The following is a 24,327-nucleotide window of genomic DNA, read 5'->3' as shown; positions in this document are numbered from 1 at the left end:
GAAACCATGCCCACCTCTGTACACAAGCTGCACAGATACCGTGTTCCCTTTCGCACTTTTTTCCTTCCCGATGCCAGTCTGTATACGGAGGACTCGCTCTTTCGCTCTCCGTCGATGGGGAGGATGGACTTGGTCGAGGTGTACGATATTCAGGTCAACCTTGTTATGTTGGTGGCAGTGGATTGCTAATGGCCTATTGCACTTTATTCTCTATAAGGAGGACAGTGCATTCGGTAAGGCGCGTCGTTCGATCTGGCTGTTTCTCGGTCACAAGACAGAAACTTGGGAGGTCAGATGAACGGAGGACTGTAGCGACACGCAGATCTTTTAGAGCTTCCACATCAAGGAAGGGGAAGGCAAAGTACAGAAGCGTTCCAACAACAGGCAAACGAAGAACTGGACGTCTGAGGTGTCGCCAGTTCCCGCAAAGTCAAGGACAAAAATTCGCGTCGTTCACAGTTTGGGTTTCCTAAAACAGCTGGAGTGTAAGACCAGAGTTAAAAGCAAAGGAAGGGAAAATACCTGCCGGCGTAGGCACGCGACACGACAGAGTGCTGGAGTCACACTTGGCGAAGGGAGCAACGGTAAAAAAGAGGAATAGAAGAGCAATTAGTGCGGCGCCCATCAAAGGACCCTGGAAGACCGCCTCGTAGGTCAGGTGCCTTCTGACGGCGCAGCGATCTCTGCTCTGTTTCACCTCGGCTTCTAAGGAAACGTTTTATTTGCCAAAAAAGTGCGTGTTTCTCCACAAAAAACGCATCTTCTTCCAGTTTCTCTTTTCTTTCAAGCGACACTCGATCTTGAACGTACACAAACACCGACAAAACACGCCCAGCCCCACCAGTTCTGGACGTGCAAACAACAAAGTCTCTCGAGTGCATCGTTCACAACAGCGCCACTGTTTGTGAATCGGGTCCACTTCTTTTCCGTGTGTCTGCCTCTTCACTGACACACTTCTGCCACCAAAAAGATGCAGAGGCCTCCTAGTGGTGCTGTAGCCTTCGATTTGCACTCTGGCTTTCCCCCTCGATGCCGTTCCCAAATCCTCCACTCCCCCGGCATCTTCCTCGTTTGCTGTGGCCGACGCTCTTTGCAGCCGGCAGTAAGCCACGGTTATCGCGCCGTTTTTATGTCTCTTTTCGTCGACACAAAACCGTTTCCACCAGCCAGGAGTTACATGTCAAGGAAGTCAGCGGATTTTGCGTTTTTCGCGAAATCCTTCACTGAAAAAAGGCTCGACACGACGACCGTCCTCTCAACTGCGCGAAACGATCCCCAAACGCAAGTCCGGCCCCTGCGGTCTCTGAAGGCAAGGACAGTTGGTCGGCCTCGGCGTTTCTCGGCTCGCGCTTTCGCGCCTAGCTGACCAGGACGTCGCGCATTTCCGCACATCTTTGCGCAGAAGACTTGCAGTCAAGGAAGAGAGCGTCTACGTCTTCGATGTGTTTTCTCTCCACAATTTCATGGCCCTCAACTTCGGCGAGAATGCGCGCAGGCTCCAAGAGCTGCAGCGCGTAACGCAGCGACGTGTGACTGCCCACCTCGCCGAGCAGTTCGAGAGCTTCTGTCGAGAGTCGGACGTTCTCCGCCTGTGAACGGATCTTCAGAACTTGAACGACCTGTGCAAACGAAAAGCGAGATCTCTGAGTCGCGCGATGGGGACTCTCTGCCGCTGAAGACGCACCGAAGAAGCAGCGACAGCGACGACGCACGCCACCTTTGACATGCACAAGGGCAGGCGCCGCGGGCAACCGGGGCTGAGGGTTGCGAGGGAAGTGCAGCAATGCAGACACAGCGAACCGCCGAGAACAGTCTGTTTCACACTATCCTTTGTTCCTTCTGCGGACGCAGTTCGGCAGTCCGAGAGGAACTTCCACGCAAGACGAGAAACGTCGTCCCCGGTCCATCCGCACACAGCAGCTGAAGTTCTCGACTTCACTCTCTGACGCCACAGAGGGTGGTGGACATCTCGGGTCTGTTCCACGCGGCTTGAAGCGACTAAAAACTCCCGTGAGGAGGACAGAGAAGGGTGTGGAAGCATACGAGAAATCGGAGACGTCGCAGCGAATAGAGAGAGTCACTGACCAGACAGACATTCACCTGCGTTTCGTGGGGGGACTGAATGAAAGCCATGAAACGCGTAACGCCGAAACCGGGTTTGGGGGTGTGAAATTTACAGGCGGCGATGGCTTCTTCAAAACCACACGTTTGCAGCCTGCGACTCCTAGACTGAGGTGTACCTACTCTTCCGGTGAAGACTTTGGAAAGATCATCGTACCTCTGAGATCGTGTAGGGAGCGGTTTTGACGATGAGGAGGCGATCCAAGAGATCGACCGGCATCCCGTGAGGCTCGATGGAGTCTGTTCCCCGAACTGTACAAACCTGGAGGAAGCAAATGAAGGAAACGCACTGGTAGCTGAGAATTGCACGACTGCGCCGCAGACGGGACACCGCTTCCACTGAAGAAGAGACAACTCGCGTCCACAATCCTGGCCGGCGGGCAGAGACCCACGAGAAGAAGGAAGAAACGTTCTTCCTTACTGAAGACGCGAGAAAACTCACCCCTCTGTTTGTGGCGAAAATGATGATGGGGCTTAGAGGCGACTCTAGAATTCGGTTCAAGAAGGTGAAACACTCAATGTCCAGCATGTGAACCTGAGAAGATAGAGAGAAAATTGAGCAAAGAAAACCACAAGAAACGATCCAAATCGCATCCCACAATCCATAGACACCGCCTCTGGTGCCACGAAACTTCTACTGTCTCCATAATCCTACATTTATATATATATATATTATATTTATGTATATATATGTAAGTATCTAGATATTGCTGTATGCAACACGATTCACAGCGGATGCCTGTTTGATGTTCTGCCCAGCCTGTTTGATGTTCTGCCCAGCCGGTTTTCGGAAATTGCCATACTTTTGGACTACTTTGAGTTTGGCGAGCACTCGCGTTTTCCTCACCTCATCCATGAAAAGGACCCCTGGCAGGAGTTCCGCGATTCCCTGGTCGATGTACTTGTTCACAGTTTTGTTGATTTCGCTTCTCAGTTTCTCTGTAATCTCTGTTTTTCGCGGCTTCAAAAATTGTCCCATAACCGAAATGATGTCCGTGCCGCCCTGTAAAAATGCAGAGATGCATCGAGCACCCCAGTTCGCCAGCGTGGCGTAAACGCAGTTTCCGACACTGTTTTCCGCCTTCCACAGCCCGCTTGCCTCTCACGTCTTGTGGAAAACAACAGAGAAGGAATACGCGACAAAGGACGAAACTCGAATTCGCTACGTCTTTAGCAGTCCAGGGAGGCAGGGGCGACCCGTCAAGCTGAAGTCTCAGGATAGTCATCCAAGATCGATTTATTCGTCGCAGGTTCGCTCGAAACTCCCGCTACACGCGATAGATCACACGGCCTCAGGTCCTGTGAGATCTGAGTACCGGCGAAAAGAAACCAAGAAGTCAACAAAGGGTTCTCTCGCCCCCTCAGGCTGTTTTCAATTCAAAAGTGATACTCTGAGTAGACAGATTGTAATGGCGCTAAGAGAAAGGGAAACCATGTCTCCCAAGCTCTTGGGATGAAGCCTCTCTAAATGCCTCGTGCGCCAGTCCTTCTCAAGTTCAACCTTTCCAGTCTGCGTCTCCTCCGTTTTCGTTCACACGTCCCGTCCAGGCAGCGCCTGTAGCCCAGGTCACTCTCCCCTTCTCTCGCCACCCTACCCGAATATAAGCCGAACACTCTGGAGTCCCTGCGTTCAGCCACCTGTAGACCCTTGCCGAACGTTCTTCCGCGACATCAGCGGCGACATTTTGTCCGAACAAAGCATATAGGTATATGCATGTGTGCACATGAGTATATATTTGTGTTGCATGCATGTAGTTCCACCGTGATAAATCTAAACGGAATACGTTTTTGCCGACATATCTCCCTTCGCTTCTCGTCGCAGTCTGTTGAGGGCACAACCCTAGGTGGCGTATCTCTCAAGGACAGTGCACGGAAGGCAAGAATTGCTTGCTGTTTCCGCGTCCATCTTTGTCGTTCGTCCTCTTTATCAAGTGGAAACAGGCTTCGTTTTGCGCCTTTTCACATTTCTAGAGCTCACCTGAGGCTTGGCATTTGCGACATCGAGATCGTGGAGGGTGACGACTTGGACGACTTCTTTTCTTTTGTGAACCTCGCCCTTGGGCACCGGCACATATTCTTCGACTTCGAGGTCGAATTCAGTTGAGTGTGCGTCGCTCCTCCCGACGCGTTTCACTGCTCCTGAAGAAAGCGCGTTCGCGAGCAGAACGAAATCACGAAAAAAAGTGCAAAAACGGAGACGGACGCAGAGGAAACTCTCGGGAAAACGGCAAGACCTGCCGCGAAGGTGCCTGCCGGTGTCGCATGCATTTGAGCAGCGCTGTCGACGTTTTAGAGGTGCGTTCTTCGGTTTCTTCTTTGCCTAGACGCGGCTACTGAAAAAAACATGTACTTGTGTTCTCCAGGTTTGCACCCTCGAGCCACACACGTTTCATATGCAATCCGACGCCAGTACACAAACTCACATCGATTGATATGCATACATATATATATATATATATATGTAGCATATACACATATATACGTATATATATATATATACGCAGAATCTTTCTCTCTCTCTCTCTATATATATATATATATATATGTAGCATGTATATTTATAGCGTATATACACGTCCATTAAGAATACATATATGCGCATAAATTCATACATAGGTGAATATTTTGTTGACATATCCTACTGTCTGTCAGGTTATGTGTCTGTGAGACTGGGCACTTGGGAGCCGAGAATTTGTGTTTGGAGACAGCGACTTTCGAATCTCCACGGCCTGGAACTGGAGTTCTGCCGCTTGTGCATGCGCCGCGACATGAACGTCAGCAGAACTCGGAACCTGATTTGCATTGCTTTTTCGAAACTGGGCGTGCGTGGCTGTTGGCAGCGTTCCTCCAAGAGGCACTTACCTGTATTTGCCTCGATGTAAATGACATCTCCGACTTTCACTTTCTCCTTCTGAATTGCGTCGTGGATTTGCGGCGCAAGCCGGAGAGTCTTCATCCCTCTCACTGTCTTCAGCGTCATGATGACTGCGCTCAAGCACTTCGCTGACAAACAGTCGACCCGAAGCAGAGAGAAGAAAGACAGAAGTGCACAAGCGAGCAGCGGAAAGGTGGATTTAGGGACTAGACAAGACTAGACATCTACGCTTTTTCGATGTCACAACAGCAGAAAACTGTAGGGCCGGAAAACAGAACATACACTTCACAGGTGCAACAAAGACAGCTGAGAGAGAAGGCAGGTGCAGACCGCGAAGTGCGTCTAGACACCAGACTCGTCCAAAACGGCACTGAGCACTCTACAGTCGGCATGCTTCGATATACGCGCCGCTCAAACTCTCAGGTGTATCTGTCGCCGCATTCTCACACCATCCTCAAGTGACAGAAGGCCTCTTTTTTCTCTCGGAAAGGAAGCACGAAAATAAACTACTCGGCAAATGTAGCAGTCTTGCCATCTACCAGAATACACGTATACCTATACATATACATGCACCTCCACACATACCCACATATCTACATATCTACAAATCTATACCTATATCCATAACTACATATATATATATATATATATATATATATATGTAAATGAAAATCTGTGTGCATATACATAGACCAATACACATGTGCAGGAAGATGTCTGCAAGTACGAGATGTTAAGTATCAAAAACTCGATGACGAAAGCGACAGAGTGGCACTGAGAGAGACAAGGCTTCGATCCAGCCAAAACTGAGCATTTGCCGCCGGACAGAAATCCGAGAAACGCACGAGGGTCGAGACGAACAAGAAGGTTCGCACCCGAGTCTCCAATTTCACTTCCTTACCAAAACCTCCATGAGGATTTTCTGTTTCTTCTGCAGCCACCTCCACCACCTCTCCCTCGTAGACTTCCTTGACCTCACGAATTCTACACGCAAGAGAAAAAAGATTGCAGACGCGCCCTGTTCTACGCGGCCTTTCTCTCAGGCTGTGCTCCATCACATTCGCTGTGTATACAGACTCGAAGCAACGGAAAAACACTTGGAGAAGAAGTTCGAGCTGCAGCGACAAGCCGTTTCTCCACACAGGGGTTCTTCCTAAAAGTAAAGAGGGAATCGAAACGTTGAGGCCTCACGATAGCGTCTGACAATGTATGCACGCAAAGATCCAGCCGTTCTCAGCTTCTTCACTTGCGCAGAACAGCTGAAACACTACTAATAGAGTGATCAACTACAAACATATATATAAACATATATATAAACATATGTACAAACATATATATAAACATATATATAAACATATATACAAACATATATATATATATATAAACACGTATGACTATGCGTACACGCATGTACATCTACGTCTCTGGAGAAAGCGGGACGAAGATTTCGGGAAACAGTGGTCACCCTGGCAGCTGCACAGAGAGGAGAGGTCCACGGGGGAGGAAGAGTGCTTTGAGAAACCGCTTGGTAAACCGACCATGAGTGGCGCATACCTCAAGGCGATGGCTTTCCGACATGCCTCCAAGAGGACTTCTGTCTTCTTCACTTCGCTGCTGTAGACCGAAGACGACGAGAGCGGAACGAATGGCACCTCGGGTCCTAGGCTGGCGGCAATGGCCATTGCGAGCGCCGTCTTCCCGCTTCCGACAGGACCGGCGAAAAGCAAAGCCTGGCCTGAAAGCGCCGCGCAGAGGACCAGGGAAAAGTGGAGGAACTCGAAAAGAGCAACGAACACAGGAAGGAACGCAGACTGAGAGCAGAAGAGAAGGTCCAAGAGAAGAACGCAAAGAAAAGGCGGGCAAGCATGCGAAAAAGAGATGGGTGCCTCGCACGCAACAACGTGCGGCGAGGCGCCACTCATTCGGGTGCACTGACACCGCATCTGCGGGCCAAAAAGAAACTTCACGAGAGGCTTCCTGACGAAATTGCGTCAGGATGTGTGTACCGGAAATCGTTCTGAGAGAATGCATGCATGCGTCCAGAAAAGTGAAGAAAAACGACAAAGAAATGCAATGCAGACGAGACCCCCCCCCCCGTTGGACGCCGGCAGTCCCCTTCTGCCGGTTCCGAACTCCGCCGGCAGACGGCTCTTCGGGACTTTGCCGATCCTCCGGGGAGACGAATGAATGGACAATCAGCTCGTCTGTTCTTGTTCTGGAAAAAGCTAAACGAGCAGCGACGCAATCGATGGTACGATTCTTTGCACTTCACTTTGTCTTGCCACACTACCAAGTGCACCAGGTGCTTCTGAAGTCCTACATCTAAACGTCAGAGCGACAGGCACTACTTGCAGCACAAAGGTCCCGACAGTTTCTGCAGAGAACGGTCTAACGCCCTGTCAGAAAGATAGACAGACAGATACAAACCGACTCTTCTCCAGTCGGCACGGGCTGTGGCGCACTGAGGTTCCTTTCTGGAAGAAGTCTGGTGCTTTTGACTTCTGTCGCCTGCTGTCGCTACATCTGTTTCTCACGGCGTGAGGGTCTACCCTAGACACCCGAGGATCAACGTCCCTGCACAGATGCATGTAAGCTCTGTTCCTCGGTGAAGCAGGCTTCGCATTCGATGATCCTCGCTGGAAGTCTCTGTTCCAGAATTCCTGATGTTGTCCTCACCCGCGAGTTTCTTGGCTTTGATGAGGTCGACAACGAGACCGGCCGCTTCGCGCGCCTTTTCCTGGCCGACCATTCCGCCGCCCGTCTTCATGGCTGTCCCGTCTGCATGCAATCCCAAACTTTTGATGTGGCTGTGCGCCGCGAGCCGCTGCTGCTGCTGAAGAGAAAGACCCCCGCTGCCGGCCTGCACGCGAATTCCGGCCGAGTGGGCGCGTCCTTCTGCTGGCGAAGTAGCATTCGACGCGGGGACGCCGGCGGGCGCCGCACTGCCGGCGCTCTCCACGAGCGGCTGCTCCATATGGCCGAGAGGAACGGGGAAAACGGGGAGGGGGACGGCCGCGAGAAGAGGGTAGACCGGACAGATCTTCTGTCAACGCGTGGAAAGGCTGCGGAATCAGAACATGTAGGAAACGACCCGAAACGGCGCGAGGACCGACGGGACACTAAGCGCGGTCACGCGCAGCCGAGGTATTTGTATACCCCCGAGGGAGACAGGAACGGAAGAGCAGCAGCAACAGCTTCCGAGAGACAGAAAAAAACCGGTGGCTGTCCCCATGCAGGTAAGCCAGATAGCGGGTGGGTTTCATGAAAAGCAATGTTTGTATGGAAACGGTTTTTTGCGCATGCAACAAAAAAACGCACAGTGTTTGCTGCAGCTGCCAGATGGAGAAACCCGCGCGCATGCATGCAGCGAGAAAATAACAGCGAGACAGGCCTTGCAGCGCCGAGTCGCCGCAAAGGGGATCCGGCTCTTCACACGGTGCTTTCCACTAGTATTTCAAACTAAATTATCCAGCATATACATAAAGAGATATGAGGTTCTAGGGATTGAGGTGTCTCGTGCGCGCCAATCACTCGCCAGTGGACGGCTCAACCCTCTATCGGTATTCGCGTGCGCTTGCAAGGCGGTATTTTTCTCCCTCAGGGAAGACGGCGAAAAAAGAAAAAACACGGGAAACGATCCTGGTAGACGCTCAGAAAGTCGCTCAAGGAGCTTCGAGTGTGAACGCCGACGACGGCAGCTCGGGAAGCCGCGGAAGGACAGTACCGGTGAAAAGGGAGAACTGGCGGAAAGAGTGACGAAAAGGAAAAACGATGATTAGAAAGAGGTGTCGTCAACAATGCGGTCGTCACTAGTGGGCTGAAAGACGGTGATGATGAGAAGATTAGAGACGGAACCAAGTGACGTTGTCTCTGACTTGAGTCCCGATAAACTACAGTTATGTTTAAACTGAGGAGTCAAGTAGGGACAAACCGTACAAGGTTTAACCATGTCCCTCGTACGTGGCTTTTTCGGAAGTGAATCGACGCATGCGATGGCGTCAACAAACCATCGTTTCGTCTCGAGACACAGAGAGAGAATCGATTTATTCATTTTAAGGGTCACCGGTTGGATTGACGACAGTGAGTGGAGGCGGAGGTTCTTAGAAAGAACTGCTTACACTGCACCTGACGTCGGGACACAAGTTCTAGGAAGTACCTTCAGTTTCCGCAGCACATTTCTTCACCTTCCTGAAGAAACGCGAGAGTACGCAGAATGTGAATGTGGGTCGATTTGTGCTTTAATCCGATCCAGAACCGCACGGCGCAAAACGAAAAAAAAAGAGATACCACAGAGGCGAGAACACTGACACGGGTAGTTAATGAACTAGAACTCCAGGCACTCAATCCTTGAGACCCTTGCAGCATACACAAGAATGCGAATCAAGATGCTGTAGCATGCGCCATCCTCAAGTCCCATCCTGCTGCTAGCTCTGTAGCTAGAGGCCGAAACAGCGCTTCCTCTGTGTTGTGCCGTCTCGGCCTTTGACATGTTGTGAAGGAGCCTCGTCTCCCCGTGGGTTGCACACTCCACGGAACGCCGCAAGCTGAATGTGCTTTTCCGAGTTCCTGTGTAAAAGAAAGGCTCAGGCATTCCGTGCAGACGAACGACAGGAGGGAGTCTGCCAAAGTGAATATCAGGATGCATTGCGATCGCTGCACAATTATTGGTGTCCAGATATACGCTGGATCCTACGGTTCTATCGTAAACCACTGACAATTCCAACTCATGGCATATCGGGGCCTGTCAGTGTCTCTCAGTAGCTACCTCAGTGCGTGGACAGTAAAGCTCGTACAATAGTTATGTCAATGCATCACCGGATAAGGTGTGTAGTATTTCCTGTGCTTCTAACAGCGCAACTATCTGTTTTATGCCGTACCTGAATGGTATTTCTAGCGTCCTTCCAATGCATTATACAAAGTGAGATACGTCGCAATTCCTAGACTTTGAAGTTCAAGAGTTTGGCAAAGTCTCCTGTGGCAAACTCGTGGTGCATCGCATGCGTTTTCCAGTTGCTCCATACCAGAATTTCCGGTAAAGCATCAAAGTACATTCGTGTGTGGTGGGCGGACGGAACTCATTTATGATGCAGGAAAAACAAAGAACGTGCGTCGCCTAAAAAATGCACGTCCAGCGATCTCTGTTACTGGCAAAAGAATACAGAAACAACGTCAGCCTTGTTGGTAGTTCAGAAGATTTGATGTGTCCTCCCTCAACGACCTTGTCCACACACCAGCAGTGATTTCACGTGGTTTGACGAATCTTTCAGCACGTGTACAAGACACCGCTTTTCGTGGGGTGCACGATTTCGACAGTTTGACCGCAGTTCCTCTGGTGTGGCTAAGGGGCAACAACCCACCCTTGTTTGGTTCTTTTGAGTCTGCGCGTCTTTCGGGGAATCCGGAAGGCTTGCTTTATCGAGGAGTTAGTCACTGTCGACACGAGTGCCACAGGCTTTGCGCTTCTCAGTTCTGTCAACCTGGGCCTGCTGGTGAATTGGTACGGACACGATCAAGAAATCGTACAGTTTGTGGTCTGAAACTCCTCCTTACTTGTGGGTACTTTTCTCCGAACAAAAGGTTGGCTTCGGTCGCACGTGTTGTGTCACGGCTCGCTTTTGGATTCAAACAGTTCAATGTCCCGCACATGAAATGCGTTTCTGCACACGAAATGAAGACGGTGGGTTCCCCGATTTTCTTGTCAGAGGCACTTCGTTGAGAAGCAGCGATGTCGCGTCAGTAGATTTTGCCTCGCAGAAAAATTCTTTGCGTCACAAGTGCTTTGAAAAGGCGGTATCTGGCCTCTGGTGGAATCCCTCTCGGCACTGGACGCAACGCCACGGACGATCGAGGCAGGTCAAGATTCGCGGAGCAACAAGAGGAACATGACAAGAGAGACGGAACGAAGAACACTTTGAGACACACTCCGAGTAGAGGAGCGACGTGGTCGCCGGCCCGTGTGCAATCGAAAGAAAAAAAAGGAAAACGAGCACCCTCATTCCCGGAGCGTCTTCGCTGTTCTGTCCGTGACAAACTCAAAACGCCAGGTTTCGACAACGAACGGCCCGAGCCATGAGTACACAGCCGGCATTCATCCCGCCGCGATTCTCCGTTCAGTCTCATTCAACTCTAAAAACTCGAATCGTCCCACTGACTGACAAATGCCATTGCTACATGGCTGGTGTCTCGCGTTCTTTTTCAAGATGTATTGCAGTCCCACTAACACCGCCTTCATCAGGTCTTTTCTGAACACAGCAGGTCCGAACGTGCTTTCTGAAAGAAAGTGTTCGTCGACGTCAAGTTAACTCTCCCTGGCAGCACACACGCTGCATCTCACGTCAAGATCTTTGTGTGTGTAGAAGGCGAAAAAGCCTTTCCGTGGGTACGCGGGGGTCGCTAGGACTGCATATGGCACTAAAACAACGGTCCTAGTATCAAGGCACAAAACGGTGAATCGCACGTTTGTCTGCTGCTATACATAAACTTCGACGCAGGGTTTTGGCTGTTGTTCGCGTGACCAGAGAGTCGTAGCTCCAGCAACTATCCTCGGAACCACGCTACATCGTCACAGTCGATGATCTCGTGCGTTCACTGGATCCAGTGTCCTCTGCTGAGGACGCGTGAAGCAATTTTTCAATGTGAGGCGCGACGACGAGTCGCTGCGAACAGCTTCCTGAAAGAAACAAAATACACTCAAAAAAGACCCGGTTAAACCCATCGAGGAATTGCCAGCCTTTCACGCGACGAAACACGGGGAAATGCACTCAGGGATGAAAGGCCCAGCAGGTGTACAGCTGCAGCGAGACACCCCCGCTACACCTAGACAACAAAACGCCTTTGCCCGTGCTGGAAGAAAACTGACACGCCAGAATTCGCGTTGCGTGATCCACATTGTTTGTGAGTCTGCAAACGGAAGGGTGGATGACCACGAGGCTGCCGCGGTAGTTTTCGGTAAAACACTGATGCGCCTGCGGGTCGCAGAAAATCTCCCTTTCAATGGCATTCGACGGCAGTCTTACCCAGAAAAACAAATTCTTTGGTGTCTTTCAGCATCACGGCACACTCCTGCTTGAAAATACAGTCGCAGCCAACATCAATCTTGAAGTAGTAGCTTCCACTTGCTGCTTCAGTCTCCCTTTTGTGAAACTTTCGCCGGTCCTTCTGATGGCGTCCCCTCAGCTCGTCAATCCGTTCGCTCGACTCTAGCCCCCTTTGCGCGCCTCCCACTTCCAAACATTCGTTTGCCTCCGCAGACTCCTTCTTCACTTGACACACGGCGGCCTTCTCAGGCGATATCGTGCGCGGTTTGGAGCTATCCCCCGCTCTTGTTCGTTCTTTTTCCGACTCCAAATCTTCGTCGTCGCTGCTCTCGATCCGTCGCACGCGTCGTCGCGCCTCCACTTCTAGCGTCTCGTCGCCTCCGGTTGGACTTCTCTCGAAAGACCCTTCGTCGGATCCCTTCTCGGAGCAGTCGCTGTTGCTTTCGGTCTCTCGACGCAGACGCGTGCGTTTCTTTTCCGCAGAATCCGCGGAGGAACCCCGCCTTGTCGCCTCGCCTTTCGCCTGCCTCAATCCTCCAGAGGAGCACGCTCCGCCGCCGGAGTGTCGTCCACCCCAGTCTCTGTGTTTCTTCTTCTGTTTCCTGCGCTCCGAGCTGTCTCGCGCCGCTCTACCCTTGCCCGCTTGCTTCACTCCCGCTTGTCCCCCCCCCGACTTCGGCGCCTCCCAGGGACACACGGGAAAGGACTTTCGCTGCTGTTTGCGTCGCTGCGACGTCTCTGCTGGCGACTCGCGAGTCCCTCCCAGACACCACACCACTCTCCCACTCCGGTGCACCAACAGCCGACCTACCGCGCCCTCTGGAAGCTCGCTGAGAGTCACAGGGTCCCCAACGATGGGCGAAGCTCGAGGGAGAGGAGCGCCCGCGGATCCCGAAGCTTGGCTTCCTGCCTTTTCACCCACGGAGGCGGCCGGAATTCCAGAAACCGAACTGTGAATCTGTTTCCCAGGAGCACCCCCAACAGCCTGGCGACGCATCGCCTCTTTGTCCAGAGGGGGCAGAAGGCGAGGCAACTGAAGAAGCAGAAACGAAGCGAAACCCGGGGCATCGCATGCAGAGTTCTCGTCTTCACCAGTGAAGTGCTCCGACGCGTCTGCCGCCATCAGAGCTGCTGCCGCGGACCTTCGAGGAAACGGCTTCTGAGAATTTCAAACACGGAGAGGGAAAGCAGACAAAGAACAGTTCAGACTCCTGTTTCACAACGAACATGGTCTTACAACACATCAAACCACAGAGTCTCTCGAAGAGGTAGAACACTGGAAGAAAGAGAGAGGCTATTTCGTGTCAGTTATGTTCTAGGCGTGATAAATGGATTCCTGTTGCCGCTCGGCTTAACAGCGAGAGATAAAAAAAAACGACTACTCAGGTGCTAGTATGATTGGTAACACCATACTTGCAGGGATCATTGCTCAAATAGGAATATTTTCGAAGGAGAGACAGTCTAGAAAAGAGGAGCTTTAAACGTGCAATATGCTTTCCCTATCAGCAGGTGGGGCATTCGCTGTTAGCTGACCATGGAACGTGGAACGAGCGTTGAAAACGCCACTCGAAAGCACTCTGTAAATCAGCAGACATCGGCGTTCCCGCGGACCTGGTGGGGGCCGAAACATCGCAGAAGGTGACGCTTGAAGACAAGGATTTCATAAAAAAGTGGTAAGACAAACACAGTCATATCTGAAGAGCCCCTCAGTGTATCTACGAATGGTGAAATGCCCGTGAAACAGGAATCCGTACCGCATGGCTGCTGTTCCTCTAGAGTGCCTCCGGACCAAACCGTCCTCAAAGAAGCAGCTTGTCCCTCTCTGATACCAACACACTCACTCTGCCTCTTACGCCACACACTCACCTTGCCGAAAGGCAGAGTCATCGGGAGGTACGAGCCGTCTGTGCCAGCTGCCTGCATTCCCCATTCAAGCTCCTCTCCAAATTCACGTTTCCAGCCGCTGCGGTCGAAGCACCCGTCGTCTGGCCCCTTGCCTTTTCCGTCGCTTTGTCCAGCGCGCTTGCCACTACGATTCGTCTGGGGGAAAGCTGAAGGAGTGTCTCCGTCTGAGTCGCTTCCCGCCTTTGCCGCGGAGACCCTTTCCCCCTGGGTATCTCCACTGTTTTTTGGAGGCCGGACTGACAGTCCAGGCGGCCCACAAAACTCCGAGCTGACGCCGCCTCCACCCTGAGGCTTTCTCCCATCAGAAGCGGAGTTCGACCGCTGCTCGCGTGTCCTTGCACCGTCCGCCGTGGCGTCGGACTTGGTTTTCACTTGCTCTCTGAGAGAAGGCTGCGGCGCTTCCCCACGTGCAGCTCGGTTTCTCAGGCGAAGCGCCTCCTCCTCCTGTCGTTTCTGGCTGCTCAGGAGCATTCCCGTCCACGCAAAACCTTCTTCTGGAGCACTACGACCGCACCTGTCCTCCGTGCCTCCAGTGTGCTGCGGTTCTTTGTCCGCACTGCCAGTCCGTTTTTCTTGAAGAATTTTTGCAGAAGGTTCAGATGAGCCAAGAACGCGATTTAGGTTCGGCGTAAAGCGAACAGAGGCTCTGCCCCGGCCGCTCCCAGCGCCCTCTGGCAGGTTGCGCCTCAAACTCGACAGCACGGCGGACGATCCGAGGGCGACGCCTCCTGTGGTCGCCGAAGAAAGACTCCCTGGTCGTGAGCTCGAGCCAGGCATGCCTCTCACTGGGAGACTCGCTCCGGTGAGAGAGCCTCCGTGCCCACTCACGGGTGTATGTAGACTCGAAGCAGTCCGCGGGAGGACAGTGCAGCTCAGGAGTGGGTGAAGAGGCCGCGGCAGTCGCCCAGACACAAATTCGTCCGAAGACGCAGCATCTGGAGTGCCGAGAGACGGCCCAGTGGGACAGAGGACAGATCCACTCGGCGACGTCGTCGGAGAACCATCAGACGGAGGACCCAGAGAGTCTTGCGGAGAAATTTGCGCGAAAACCGAGTAGTCAGAAAAGACTTCCTCTGACGATGTGGCGCTCGTGTCCGCTGTGTCGACCGCTGCATTCACGCCACCTTCGTCGTCAACGATTTTCCGCAGTTTCCTCCGACGCATCGGACCCTGCCGGGGATGATCACCCACCTCGGAGTTTCCGGTTTGTTTGTCGGATGCGGATAAATTTGCCGCGGCAGACGTGGTGTCCTCGGAGCAGGCATGCCCGCCAGACGAAACGTCTTCATTTCCCATCGCGGAGCTTTTGTTTTCTTTTTCCGCTGGAGATTCGCCATGTCCGAGCACTGGCGCTGGCCCTGCAGAGCCACCGGGAGTGGCGGAACGGGCCATTGCCGACGGAAGAAATTTTTCAGAGTGGATATCAGAGGTTGAAAGACTCGGTGAAAGGTCCTGAACTCAAAGATCTCTGAAAGCGCAAGACCGCACGCCGACTGTGTGGCGAGGCGACAATGCTTTGCCACAGACAGAACTTTTTTGAACTGGTGCCTCTAGCGCGACACGAGCTATAGTGATACCCCGTGGCAACGGGGTTCGCAAACCAGCGACGCAAGTCTACACGGAAGCTTCGCTCACTCACCGAAACACAAGCAGCTGAAGTTGCGAAATCTGTGTGACTCGACCCCAACTCTTCTGAGATGACGAGGGCCCGGGCTAGTCGCGGTTGAAGATATGCTTTCACTTTTTCAGGAAGCAGGCTCCTCAACAGCTCCGCGAGACCCTGCAGTTCCCATGTTAGTCGACTAAAAGTGGCTTTTATCCCTATTTTCCGGCACGGAAACGTGATTATTTCCTTGAATGACGGTGTAATGGTAAGAAAGCCCTGAGGCAGATATCTGAATTCCTGGGCACGGGAGAGGACCTCGATGCCGCGCAGGCAAAACGAGAGCCGTTGCGTGGAAGCGTGGAGAAGCGACAGGGAAAAGCCACAAACAGAGAAAGGCGGTAAACAGCGATGACAGAAAGAGAGCTTCAACGGTGATTAACGGTGGAAGTAAGTGACGGCATCGCTTGATGAATTCGAAGGGACACGGGGCAGTATCTGACGAAGAAGCACGGGCCAGCTGTGAGTGTTGGATGCCTCACAGATGCTGCTCGCCCGGCATTCCAATTGCTAAAAGCAGCTGGGACATATTGTCAAAGAAATATGTAGTCTGGGACGAGATATATGTCATACGAGTCCGTGGCTGGAGGTCGCAGAACCGGGACATGCTTGGTGAGCTGTGGCGCATGCACACGAAGCTGTGCATGGTAGTGCGCGTTATGTCGGCATTCCGAGAGCACAGAAGGCTTCCCAATGCTTCCAAGAAGAGCTCACATGGCACTCGACTTTGGCGTCATGGAGAATTTTCTCCAAATCACTTTGTTAGCACTGATAGGTGTTGGGATCTCTTTATTTCCCAAGCGGCGCGGGGAGACGGCTTCCTATGTGCCGCCGGGATACAGCTCACGTCCAGTATAGGAGAGACACGACTTTCGGCGAGGCTTCCCCCCTCTACGTCCAAGTTGAAAAAGATATCCGACCCTGCAATTTTGGGCGTCAGATTCACAGAAAGTCGGTAGTGCTAGAGAGTAGAGTCAAGCCACGTTGTGTCCAGTAAAAAGCCAAAGACAGGCCCCGGAGTCACACGAGTCCCCGTTCTTTCTTTATTAGAGTCGCTGAGGTGTGCTGAAAGGAAGAAACTGCTGTCACCCTCCACGGTCACGACCCGGAGAAGGAGTTTCTTTCAGGGACAGGAGGTTTAACGTCTGAAAAAAGCCGTGCCTCGTCGATATTGAACAGGTTGCCACAGTTGCTACATTATACTCTGTGATACGTACCAAGCACAACAAACTTGCCGCGTCCTCTACTGGCGTACTGTCAGGCCGCCTCCGGCGATGAAAGGCGCTGATTCGGCGGCAGTCGGTGTGGTGGCTCTGCCTATCCGACGCTTTGGGGAGAGGGTCTTGGAGCAGCACACACGATGCAAAATACAACTAAAACCATGATCACAGTCACACAACTTGCCGTTAGGAGCGCGATAGAAATGCCCTTTTGGCGCTATAAATGTAGTGGCACGTCAGAAGCCGAACTCAAACTGGCGTAGAAAAATACGATGTAACTGTAAAGAATTGCGAGCGAGTGACGCGTAGAAGCTAGGCTTGAAATAGGACGTGAGACACTACGTTACATGTCTCAGTCTCACCGTTAGGCTAAAGGGTTGTCTGCGATACACGAATGAAACCGGCGTAAAATTTGAGGTCAGCGTCGCAGATTTGGTTCTTGGAGGATCACGGCTTTTTAAGGTGCAGCCACGGGCTGACTGCTAACTTTCTCGTTTCCTCTTTGACACGGCAACCAACGACATAGTTTCGATTTGAAGAGCCTTCTTCGGTCGCATGGTGTGGAACAGCGCGTCAAATGCTGCGTAGTGGGCTATTCTTTCTTCGGAGTAACGGAAGTTATTTTCATTTGTACGAACGAAGTAATATTTTGAGCTTATCTTCCCTCCCATGAGCTGCATTAGGTCAACATCAAAACGTATCCAATGCGCACTTCTAATGTAATGCAGCTGAATCTTCTATCTCGTTATGTTAATCATATAATTCCCATTGTAAAACCACTTTTCAAGCCTCCATAGTACCGATGTCAATCACAGTAAACACGCGTGTCCGGTGACTGGCCATGAAGCAATGCGACTGTGCTTGGAAAGTGGCGGAGAGACACCCGTTGACGATTTTGATGCTAACAAACCACGATGTGACTTTCTAAACTCTTGAGATGAGTCACGTGTCATGTTTATGTACGGGAAAAACTTGCGTATATGGGCAGATTTGCTGTTCTGGACAGGCGCTAACACTCTCTGGCGACGAGGAGCTACAACGCCACTACCCGGTGAACCTCGACTCTGGTACTTCTGAGGTCCCTGTATGGCTTTTTTTTCTGTTGTATGTCTGACGATAAAGGGACAAAGTAAAACGTCTAATGCAGTGATGGGCGTAGCATTAGGGGCAACACTCCATTTGTAAAGAAATTGCTGCTCCGCCGCTGCATACAACAAAGTCCATCGGTCGAACGAAAGCGGGCAACGGACCAGGACCGGTGACAGCCCCCCACAGCGTTCCGTCGTTGGGACAATCGTGTATGCTGACGGGCTCTTGATAATATGCAAGTGCAGAAAGCTGCATTCTTAGCATAATATACCGTTTGGGAAGTCTCGCGGTCGGAGCTGCGGTAGCCGTCGAAGTTACGAATGTCTCATATCGTCACCGTGGACACCAGGAATCCTTTTGACCTGGTTCTTGTGTATGCCGCTGCCTCTAAGCGGTGGGGTTTCTCCGAAGAATTTTAGCTAGCTGTCCGTGGTTAGTATCGATGCTGCCATCACTGATCATCGCGTCGATGACATTAAGTGGTGCAGTTTCCAGTAGTAGGGTGAGGTTCGTGTTTAACAATTTTGGGGAACTGTGGACCGGAAGACGTAGCTTTGTATGTGAGGGGTATGCATGTCGCTTTCGGTGTACTGGGGAGTGCTTAACCATCACGTGACGCAAACGTTTTCTAGCTCGCCGGCAGCAGCCCGTAACTAACTCAGCCTGTTGGATCGATGTGTTGTTGGAGATGAGCAACATATGTGTATCACCCAAGATCCGATATTCTAACTCCCTGACGTGTATAACAGCATCCGGTGTCGGTGTCGATGATTTCGACTTCCGTCGCTTTACTTAAAACGCGTTTTGTTTTGAGTACCTGTCAGAAGTACTGACTCAAGTTCTACCATTATAAACTTGCTGCAGCGGGCATGTGTTGGCCGCACACACGCTGAGCAGCTCCAAAGTTGACTTCCGCATTCACAGACCTTTCACCAACCGTAGCATTTCAAGAGAGCAAATGGTCTGTGGAAAGGTATGAAGTGCATGTAAAGGCATGCTTTCTTCCGCGGTGGTCGCACGTCGGTGGACTCCTGAACGTGAGGACAGGCAACCCAGGAGTTCTGCTTGTATCGACGTGGCATTAGCACACCTGCTTAGCATGAAACCTCCTTAGCGGCGGCACGTTGGGGACGAAAGGAAATGCAAACATCTGAAGAAGGATCAGGTCAACTTTGGCTGGTGGTGCGATCTTGTTGCATCATCCACCATAGCGAACCATCGAAAGCTTCAAGTGACTCGTCGTTGTGTTGTACATGAACTGCAGTTTTCTTGATTGGTGTGTGATAACTCTGGGGCATTCCAGCTTTTGAACACTAAGGCGCAAGCCATCAAATGAAATGCTACTGTCCGCGATCTGCGAGTGTCACAGTACATATCAACCGAGTCTTCAATTTGAGACAGTTCGAGAGTTCACACCAGTGTGCATTAGCTCGTTCTACAGTATTCTTGGAAACCATGTGTGGAGCTGTGCTCTCGCATCTTCTGTTCGGTCAGGCGGTCGTGAGAAATCAGTGTACGAAATATGTCGCCAAGCGACTCCAGCAGACGGACGAAGATGCATCCGAGCCTCCCAGAAGGCGTGACATCGTCGCACAGCGGCCTTACACCGCGAGAGCCGTAGTGGATGTCATTTCGTCTGGGCGTCGTGTGTTTTTTGGAAAACTGCTTCAGAGGTCACTCACCTCTCTGGAACTGACGGGCCTGTCGACGAGAACACCTGCTCGTCAAGTTTCCCCTGAGCTCAGGCAGTCCTGCCCAGCGAATTCCAGATGGGTGCAAACGGCCTCCTCGGGATTGGCTAAAGTAGAAATCCACTGCAGCGGCTTTGCCCACATGTATTTGCGGAAGGAGATTCAATTGTGCTTTGCTAAGTTGCGGCCATGCAAGGCTTTTCCGGCGTAGCGCGCTGTCGAGGCTATCGGTAGCACGTGCGACAGAAATGCAAGAGAAGTGAACACCGATGGTATCAACAAGTCCTCCAGGCATACAATGAGTGGTAAACAGGATTGGAGGGCGAGCATGCGACGTGAAGTTGACGCGGTTTTTTGACTTCCTGGCACCCGACCTGCATGTACATTCAACTAGAACCAGCCTTTCTCCTCCTTTAGGAGATTCAGCCACCCCTGTGAATGTAAACAAACCAAGGCAGTTTTGAACCCTCCCCTGGACTACACAAGGGACTTCATGATTCCCATCTAAAGTCGCATCCACAGTTTGTCCGCTGTGGTCTCTCCATTGATGGATTGTTCCATCTGCGTAACTCGTATATTTGGGCTGTGTCAGAGGAAAATATGTGGAAGCACCACCGCATTCTTCGTTTCAAGATGACGTATTTTGGACCAACTTTCCCGTAGTTCTTTGTCTATTCGAGACGGTGACTCGTTCACCAAACACTTGGACAGATTAGTGTCTGACGCCTGAACTGTTTCTCCCAAGCACGCCGCTTGCATCAGGGGGTGAAAGTCAACTATCTGAATTTAGGCAGCCTGTGCGGAAGGATTTCCAGTCATGTTTTCCGCAGACAACTGCCCACACGCTAGAGAAATGATGCACATAATGTCCGCTCATCGTTTCTCCAATTGAGCAGGGGGATGGACAGTACTTGAAGCAGAAACGGAAGAAACTCCAAGACGCACTAATAACGGCGGCTCCCTTGAAAGCTGGTGAGGGGTTTTGCAGACACACGACAGTCACGAGAGATGCAGGCAGGCTAGAGCGTTCCGAAAGGGCTGCTGGTTGTCCACCATTAGTGAGCGCACTCATCATGAGCTGGTCACCGGGGGGTACCTGTTCCGTCTACTGAACTTTTGTAAGGTGTGCGATTTACCCAAGTTTTCTGTGGTTCGGACTGTTCCATCGCGAGGCACGGACTTGTTTGCAACGCTTTCACGGATTGTACGGGGACCGCGACTCCACTACGGATACCGAAATAACACTCCCGAGTTACAGCAACATGTCATCGAAAGCGGGGGGAAAGTGTTGTTGTAACGAGTGGGCGGAGACGCTGTTTGAAAATAGAGGTCGCTGTAACCATGTGCATGGAAGAACACGGCAATTCGACGTTGCCGACGTGAAATGCAGCCTTTCGACCAGTGCGTTCACTCGTTTCTAAGGCCGTACCATGATTTCGGATCGTGTCTAAAACAAAGAAGTGGAGGAGTGCTTCAGCACCTGTCATGCGCAGATCTTTCGTAACAAATGCACATGGCCAAAGACTGAGGCCGCGAAGCAACAGGAGGGGAAGACAGGCGAACAGGCGGACTTAGGATTTAGCACTTCGATTGAGGAGAAGGGTATTATTTGGACAGCAGCAATTCATGGAAACGGTCACTGGGTGACGTCAGATATATGCTCAGACACAGTGTGCTTACCGATCAACAACCCAAAACAACAACTGAGAGAGCGGTCCTCCATGCGTGCTTAATCCGTTCTTCTCCTATTTAGTTTGAAACACAACTGCAGTACTCGAGGCGAGATCAATAAGAAGTTGTCGCTGGTGAGCGACAAGGGCTCTCTGGTTGGGCAACGCTGCGACGTTTTCTGGTCGCTCCCGACTGGCGTCTCTTGTCTCACATGACTTTTTGTCTCCCTCCTCCGTAAGCTTATGCAGTGCCATAAGTTCTTTGGAGGCTGCTCGGTACCACTGAAGTATTCCTGAGACAGACCGTGACGGAAGGTCCTGAAACAGAGGGACAACATACAATGGTGCGGTCAAGCGTCGTAAAGTAGGCACTAGCGGCTGCCAAAAGCAATAGACTGGCAGCACTCATTGCCACCAGTTCCTCCACATGCTCCATCAGTAACGTACTTGCAGACTGGGCATAGAGAAGTGCGCCTCATTTGGGCGCATCACAAAGCGCGATCGCTTCTTGGGGCTGCTCGCTCCTCGACTGACAACTGCGTCTTCACAGCAAGTGGACTTGTCCGTTTCCGAGACGTCTTCGTCGCCTCCTGCGCAACGCACGGAATCCGGAACGGTCGTCGTTTCCTCCTGGACATCGTCGACCGGTGCGAACCAGTTCGAGACGCAGGCTTCGGATAATCGTACGGTGTCGTCGTCGAGTTCAGCAGTGCCCGTATCGCCCTGTGGCACAACGAGAAGGTCGTCCATATGCGTCAACTTGAAATAATGGATAACCTCGAAAAAGTTGGTCGACAGACCATTGTGCGCGAAGCGATTATCATCACTCGACATTTGGCGAACGCTCCGTGACAGCTTGGGCTCGGGTGTACCTACAGAAGCAGCTTTCCGTTCAGGTCGTCGTTACCCGGGAAAAGACTACCGCCGATGACGGCAGTTTCACGCGACTGACAGGTGAAATAGTGTGAAACTGCGGAATGTCGCTTCAGACAGAAGGGAGGGACGAGAACAGAGCAGGTTTTTTTCGTGAACAGCGCGCCACTGTGAGGAAGTCACGCGAAATTCGATGCCTGCTAACTTCACTTAGAGTTCTTGCATTTAAGAACTGTACACACTCAGGTGCTACTTTCCAGACGACTTTTGCAGGGTCGAGCGGGGACGTCTCGTGCATCTCTAGGGCTCATGCTGTCTGATATGGTCGACGTTCATTCCCAGAGACACATGCCACACACTTTACCACCCCGACAGAGATTGGTCAGGAAACATGAACCGCTGGGATATTTGGTGAAACCGAAAAAACGACTTTTCTGGGAGCGTCGATTCCGCATTAACATGAAAGGCATCTACACGGGACTGCCGCTGAGGAAAAAACGAGTACGGCGGCGTGAGGACGAGATACATGAATCGGCTTTCAGAAAACTGAAGACTTTTTCACACTGGGAAGGATTTCGTTTCGTTCAACTCAACTATACTTTTCAAAACTCATTACGACTTTACACGATAGTTGTGTAGAAGCAGGTTTCTACGGCGGTTGCCGCTATCTCTCCCACTGTCAAGAGTATGTGACTCAGGGTACGTCACGATGAAGCTGGGGCTGACACTACACAACGAAAAAGTACCACGCTTGTCACCAAAATGTGTACGATTTCTACAAGTGCAGCAAGTCTTTGTGTCGGGCTGGTTGACCGACACATGGGTCTCGTGGGACTAGCGGCGCAAAGTGGTTTCGCGGCACCTGGGACTTCATGCACCCAAAAACAATTCTGCGACCAGGAATGCATTGCGCGTGCTCATCTGCTATGACATGCGCTTTTTCGATACTCTACTGGCCCCGACTCGGAATAGTCTTAATGTCGAAGGATATTGAAATCCAACTCTTGTAGCTGTCTGTAGCAGTTCATTGGGGTGTACAGTAACCACAAAGAAGTCAGTCGTCTGTATGTCATGATTGGAGTAATATTCAGCATCCTAGATTCTATAGCGTGTCTATTTTTTCTCGCCGTGCTTTTGTCTCATGCTCTCCCTGGTGGACGGTCAGGCAGTTGGCAAAATACCCTTGGCAATAAAACAAACTTTGCAGTACCGTAGTGCATATAATCACTCATGCATTTCGCCGAAGAAGTCGTTAGCACCGCAAGTCGCGCGTTTATTTCTGATTTGAGACGACACTGCCGGTGCTGACTGTCAGTATCATCGCATATACGTTGTTCGTGGTTCTGCTAGTGAGTCTTACACGTTTACACAACCTGCATCTACCCAAGAAACATAGATATGTGAAGAAACCAACACAATTCCTCGACTGTTTACCGACTGACCTATGCGATGGTCACCGATGTAGCCCTGTACCGGAGTTTAACGACCATCCCGATCCCAGGTCATTCCTACTTCCACCTGTATGCCGTTTGTCTATATTACTGTTTCCTTATTCTACTCTTTCCTTCATCATAAGAACGAAGCATGATCCCTTGATAGCAACACAGCTGCTGACTCTGTGAAGGAAGTGTCTCGGTGCGTGTGTTGATCTGTCCAGCAGCAACCCCGGCACCGTGACCTGGCTGTCAAGTGTGGCTGCAGGCACAAATTCAGTTGTGCCATTTTGGCTTGCTTGCCAGATTTTATAGGATTCCAACTACTTGCAGTCTTTTACATGGTTCTACTATGTCTCATAGAAAACGACAAAAGGATTTCCATCATCACTGAGTTACATACCTCGTGGACGGTTGTAAGAAACTGCGCTGGCGTCCGGTACACATGCCATCACCATCAGAGGAGTGACTGCTGTGTGTCGCTGGTGTGTTAACGTGGTTTTTGCTAAACAAAGCCTAAGGTTCTGTGTGATTCTGAGCACGATCAACAGCAGGCTTCGTCCATAGTGCCGACACATCTCGACCAGGAAGCGCCCACACACGCTCTCTCTTCCTTCCACCGTAATTCGCAGAGAAAACAAGGTCAACTTCGCCTCGTCTGTACACAATGGCAGGCGGTAAAACGGTGTGCTCTTCAGCGGGAGACATGACAGCAAAAGCAAAGTTTTCAGAACGCAAAAGCATTCGCAT

The 24,327-nt window shown here is 51.5% G+C and overlaps 3 protein-coding genes across 3 annotated transcripts; all 3 read right to left on the bottom strand.

The window, feature by feature from the left end:
* Positions 1-349: 349 nt before the first annotated feature.
* Positions 350-8,257, bottom strand: TGME49_219590 (RuvB family 1 protein). The gene is made up of 9 exons (XM_002370670.2): positions 7,673-8,257; positions 6,551-6,731; positions 5,898-5,980; positions 4,984-5,124; positions 4,100-4,260; positions 2,969-3,124; positions 2,564-2,656; positions 2,279-2,383; positions 350-1,619 (listed from the first exon to the last, which is right to left on the bottom strand). The coding sequence occupies exons 1-9, from the start codon at positions 7,968-7,970 to the stop codon at positions 1,359-1,361; spliced, it is 1,479 nt and encodes a 492-aa protein (XP_002370711.1). The 5' UTR covers positions 7,971-8,257; the 3' UTR covers positions 350-1,358.
* Positions 8,258-10,199: 1,942 nt separating this feature from the next.
* Positions 10,200-16,808, bottom strand: TGME49_219600 (hypothetical protein). The gene is made up of 3 exons (XM_002370671.2): positions 13,900-16,808; positions 12,013-13,192; positions 10,200-11,666 (listed from the first exon to the last, which is right to left on the bottom strand). The coding sequence occupies exons 1-3, from the start codon at positions 15,328-15,330 to the stop codon at positions 11,551-11,553; spliced, it is 2,727 nt and encodes a 908-aa protein (XP_002370712.1). The 5' UTR covers positions 15,331-16,808; the 3' UTR covers positions 10,200-11,550.
* Positions 16,809-17,003: 195 nt separating this feature from the next.
* On the bottom strand, positions 17,004-22,842 carry TGME49_219610 (hypothetical protein). The gene is made up of 2 exons (XM_002370672.2): positions 21,719-22,842; positions 17,004-21,589 (listed from the first exon to the last, which is right to left on the bottom strand). Exons 1-2 carry the CDS (start codon positions 22,103-22,105, stop codon positions 21,347-21,349), a joined length of 630 nt encoding a protein of 209 aa, XP_002370713.2. The 5' UTR covers positions 22,106-22,842; the 3' UTR covers positions 17,004-21,346.
* Between the last annotated feature and the right edge of the window lie 1,485 nt (positions 22,843-24,327).

Source organism: Toxoplasma gondii, chromosome XII, assembly GCF_000006565.2.
Source record: "Toxoplasma gondii ME49 chromosome XII, whole genome shotgun sequence".
Lineage (NCBI taxonomy): Eukaryota > Apicomplexa > Conoidasida > Eucoccidiorida > Sarcocystidae > Toxoplasma > Toxoplasma gondii.
This window is presented reverse-complemented; position numbering and strand designations above follow the sequence as displayed.

What these genes read in the sequence shown, in the direction of transcription:
- TGME49_219610 (XM_002370672.2), bottom strand. Translation starts at nt 22,105, where the DNA reads ATGTCGAGTGATGATAATCGCTTCGCGCACAATGGTCTGTCGACCAAC. An exon ending in TCTCTATGCCCAGTCTGCAA is followed by an intron (nt 21,590 to 21,718) that starts GTACGTTACTGA and finishes CCTCTGTTTCAG; the next exon opens with GACCTTCCGTCACGGTCTGT.
- TGME49_219590 (XM_002370670.2), bottom strand. Translation starts at nt 7,970, where the DNA reads ATGGAGCAGCCGCTCGTGGAGAGCGCCGGCAGTGCGGCGCCCGCCGGC. An exon ending in CGGAAAGCCATCGCCTTGAG is followed by an intron (nt 5,981 to 6,550) that starts GTATGCGCCACT and finishes TCTTGCGTGTAG; the next exon opens with AATTCGTGAGGTCAAGGAAG. An exon ending in TTTTCGCCACAAACAGAGGG is followed by an intron (nt 2,384 to 2,563) that starts GTGAGTTTTCTC and finishes TGCTTCCTCCAG; the next exon opens with GTTTGTACAGTTCGGGGAAC.
- TGME49_219600 (XM_002370671.2), bottom strand. Translation starts at nt 15,330, where the DNA reads ATGGCCCGTTCCGCCACTCCCGGTGGCTCTGCAGGGCCAGCGCCAGTG. An exon ending in TGACTCTGCCTTTCGGCAAG is followed by an intron (nt 13,193 to 13,899) that starts GTGAGTGTGTGG and finishes TGAAATTCTCAG; the next exon opens with AAGCCGTTTCCTCGAAGGTC. An exon ending in CAAAGAATTTGTTTTTCTGG is followed by an intron (nt 11,667 to 12,012) that starts GTAAGACTGCCG and finishes TGTTTCTTTCAG; the next exon opens with GAAGCTGTTCGCAGCGACTC.